We start from the raw sequence: 3,915 nt of genomic DNA on the forward strand, positions 1-3,915 counted from the left end.
CCTCCAGGACCGCATCGACCGGATAGAGGTGCGAGGGATGCTCCCGGGGATCTGGGGGAAGATGCTCCCGGGGTGGGGGGATGCTACCGAGGGAAGATGCTCTCGGGGGTCAGTGGGGGACGCTCCACATACACCATTCCCCAAGCCTGCTGCCACCTGCACCCCAAACCAGCTCGTCCCGCTCACGAGGCTTCATGAAGGTTGTCCTCACATCACTCTTCTCCAAGGTCTCTGCCCAGGGAGGGGTAAGAGGCTCGCACTCAGCGCCCCTCTCTTCCCTCCATGCAGGGTGGTCCCAAGGGGCCAGGGCTGCCCTGCTTTCACCTCAGCCTGCACCCTGGTAGGGTACCTTGCTTGCCCTGTAGCCCACTGAGGCCTCCACCAAAGCAAGGGCAGCAGGGTGTCAGCTCAGGGCCAGATCCTGCCCTTTAGCAGAAAGGTAAATCCCATTGATCCCGCTGCAGTTAGGAATGGGACAGCCCACAAAGTAAAGTGTGATGCCACCTGTCACAAGCACAGCACGCCTTCCCCGTGCAGTTCCTTGGAGCTGTAGAGAAGGGGGCAGCTGGAGCCACTTGCTGTTCCCATCACTGTGGCATTGGGCTGTTGGCACATGGGATGCAGACCCCTGGTCCCCATTCCATAGCATCTGTGCAGTGTGTGCCCGGCAGGCTGAGCCCTGGCCCAGCTGCAAGCCAGCAGCACCAAAGGCTCTACTGTGCTGCCTGGGATGGGGCCCATCATAGAGCGCATGTGTGTGTGGTGGTTTATTTGGGCTGATGTAGGCTCAGCAGTCGCATGGACCCTGTCAGATTTTGCAGGATATGGCCAAGGCAATAGTTTGGGCAGGTGAAAGCTGCCAGAGGGGAGTTGTCCGGTTTCCCTGGGGGGTTTGCTCCATGTGTCCCATTTTTTCTGAGGGTTGTGTTATCCTCTGAGGTCTGCCAGGGGCCAGAGCCACCTGCAAGGAGCCTCCTGCAAGTCCAACATCCTCATCTTCCTGTTTGGTTCCCTGCTGCTCTCTTTACTCCTCCCTGGAGTGTAGAGCTGGGAAGGGGGATCAGGCAGCACCCCATGAGGTCCCTCTCCCCAGCTTTGCCCTTCTTTGCCCCCTCACTGCAGCCATGTGGGCACAGCAGCAGCAGGCTGTGGGTGGAAAATTCAGAACCACTAAGGTCACAGGCTGAGAAACGAGACCGGGAGAGAGGCTTATGGTAGTGGATGGAGATATGAACGGGGAAAGGCAAGTAAACACATGCACATGCAAAAGGAAAGAGCTGAAGATGGAAGGAAGCATCTGTGAGCTGCCAGGTTGATGCACACGCGCATATGAAAAAAACCACAGAGGCACACCAGACATCTGTGGGGAGAGGGGGACGCGTAGCCTGGCTGAGCACAATGCCCAGAGCCTGATGCAGCCAAAGGGAGGGACAGAGCCACCCTGAAAACCCCCTGCAACCCCAAACAAACAGATTCCCACAAGTGGGATCACTCAACCAGGCTAAGACATGCATGTGTAGACAGGAGGTGTACTCACCTGGAAATAAAGAGGGGGGAAAAAATAAGCCCCTGCACACTCATCTGTGTGTGCACAAGGACCAGGAGATGTACAGTGGGACAGTGCCCAGCGCATCCGTTTGAACCTCAAGAAGCATCGGGCATTTAGCTGCTCTCTGGTCACACTCTTCTCCTTCCCTGAGGGGCTGTGTCACCCATGAGCTGCCCTGACCCCTCTTCTGGGGTTTCTGGTGGTGGCAGGAGGTTTGGGGTGGAGGAGGGTGAAGCTCACAAGGTCTGGAGCAGGCTCGTGTGTGCCTGGGGAGCCTGAAGCAATGCTGGGTCAAGGCTTTCCCATACACTGATGAGGAAGACAAGCATCACGTTCCTGGAGACCTGAGGATACTCTGCAGGGGAGACCCAGCACCCTACAGCTTGGCAAGCCCTGCAGGCTTAGGAAACAGGGCAATGTGTTGCAGGTGGGCTGGACTTGGCTGCTCCTGGGCCTGGACGTGCGACCTGGGCCAGGCTGGTGACTGCCACAGCCTGGCCAGCTGAGCCCTGGGGTCCTGCCTTGGCCGTGAGGCGAGGGCTGCCTGTGCTCCCCTCCCCAGCTTACCTTTGCCTCCCTGTGTATGAGCAGACAGCCCAAAACTTGATGACAGGGTGCTTGTGTCTTTCCATCCCATGCAACTCCATCAGTCAGCCCTGGGAACTCTCTTAAAGGGAGGGGGCAATCACCCCAGAAGGTCATCTGGAGGGACATGTTCCCCGGGGTGACTAGCAGTGTGCTGGAGGCTCTGCAAAACCCAATGGGAGGGAATAAAGGCGAAGAAACCTTGGTGAAGCCCAGGGTGGCTTAGTCCCAGAAGAGGGATGACACAAAATGCTGTGGGCCCCCCAGGGAAGGCTGTGTTCTGGAGCATCTCCCTATGGGCAGCGGGTTTGCCAGCAGGGATTACTGCGGGAGGCTCTGGAGCTGGGATTGCAGAGAGGCCGCTGGTGGAAGATCACTGATCTAATCCGGGTGCTCTCTTCCCTGGCTATAAGGCATAACAGGATTTAATGATGTGCTGAAAAACCTATTAAGTAATTTGATTCTTAATTTTGATGGCACAGTGAGGGGGGTGCAGCAAGGGCCCCCATGGACTTGCTCTTTGCCCCCCACCATTTTGGTGGGGACAGGCAAGCACTGACATGATGTTCATATGGGAACATCTTCCATCACCTCCTCCTAATCCTCCCAAAGCATCGCTCGTGCTTTCCTCGTGTGCAGCAGCCTGGCTGGGCTTTTTCCCCCCTGTTTTTTGAGGGGTCCCCTCCCTGCTCTCCATGCATGCTCACATCCGTATGCTTGGGTGCATCTTGGCACATAGAGCTGGAGGGCCCAGATGCTCCTTTTCCATGCTTTTAATTATTGCTTCAAATGGAAATGGAGCAGCTTTGGTGTGAGGAGGGAATCGTCTCAGCCCCCTGGGCTGTGCTGGGGTGCAGATGCCCTCCTTGTCCTCAGCTGACTGGGAGGGGGGACAGCCCAGTGTGCCCTACAGGGGACCCAGCCTTGGCAGAGCCTTATCAGCCTGTTTGCTTCTCGGCACCACTGTGCCATTGTGGTGGCCTGGCTGCTGGCAGGAAATCCACGGGTAAGGGCATGGAAATGGGAGTGGGCTGGCTACTCTGTCGCTGGCAGAGTGGGGATGGAGAGCCCCAGATCGTGACAGCCTCGAGCCCTGAGCAAGGCTTGAGGGGGACAGGAATCAGCAGCAAGCTCTCCTCTGGCAAGAAGGAGGAGGAGGGAAAGGTTGATGCATCCCTGCTTGCTCCCATCCCAGGCAGTCCCTCCTGGACTTTAATGAGCCCCAAGCTCCTGCTTGGATTTGAAAGGGTCTGAAAAGGTGTCAGAGTTCAAAAAAGCTCCAGTGTGGTGGCTGTGCCTTACTGCAGCAGGGAGCATCCCGTGGCAGCAGCCACAGAGGAGCTGCTGGCAGGCTGGGAAGGTTAACAGGTCCAGGGAAGGGAATGGAGCTACTGTGAGCACACACCCAGCTCAGCATCGTGATCCGTGGGATGTGCCAGGGGCATTGTCCCATAGGCATCGTCCTGTGGTCCTGCCCCAGCAGCCAAGGTGGGCACTTGCATGCTGGTGGCTAAAGGGGAGCGGTGGGGCCCAGATCTGCCAATGCATTAGTAAATGAGGCTCTGATCTCCTTACATAAATCAAAGTGAATTTGCCGACCGAGGGCTATGGCCTGAGCGAGCGCATGCCAATGTGGCTGCCCTGGCCCCCTGCCTCCCCCTCCCCACCCCCTGCCAGCCGCTGACATTTAACATGATTAATATTACCTGGCATCTTTCAATCTTTTTTGCCGGCTCTGGTGGCCAAAAAGTGTCGCGTGAGCCTCCCCCGCACCCGCTGCC

At 57.4% G+C, this 3,915-nt stretch overlaps 1 protein-coding gene across 1 annotated transcript in view; it reads left to right on the top strand.

Moving 5' to 3' along the window:
- Positions 1–4: 4 nt before the first annotated feature.
- LOC104530502 (neuronal pentraxin receptor-like) overlaps positions 5–3,915 on the top strand; it is a gene marked incomplete at both ends in the record, with an annotated part of 8,265 nt that continues 4,354 nt past the window's right edge. Inside the window, 1 exon segment of the mRNA XM_010175101.2 lies at positions 5–28. Within this exon segment, the coding sequence (XP_010173403.2) occupies positions 5–28 (24 nt within the window).

The sequence above is a fragment of the Antrostomus carolinensis genome, unplaced genomic scaffold (assembly GCF_000700745.2).
Source record: "Antrostomus carolinensis isolate BGI_N321 unplaced genomic scaffold, ASM70074v2 scaffold28170, whole genome shotgun sequence".
Taxonomy (NCBI): domain Eukaryota; kingdom Metazoa; phylum Chordata; class Aves; order Caprimulgiformes; family Caprimulgidae; genus Antrostomus; species Antrostomus carolinensis.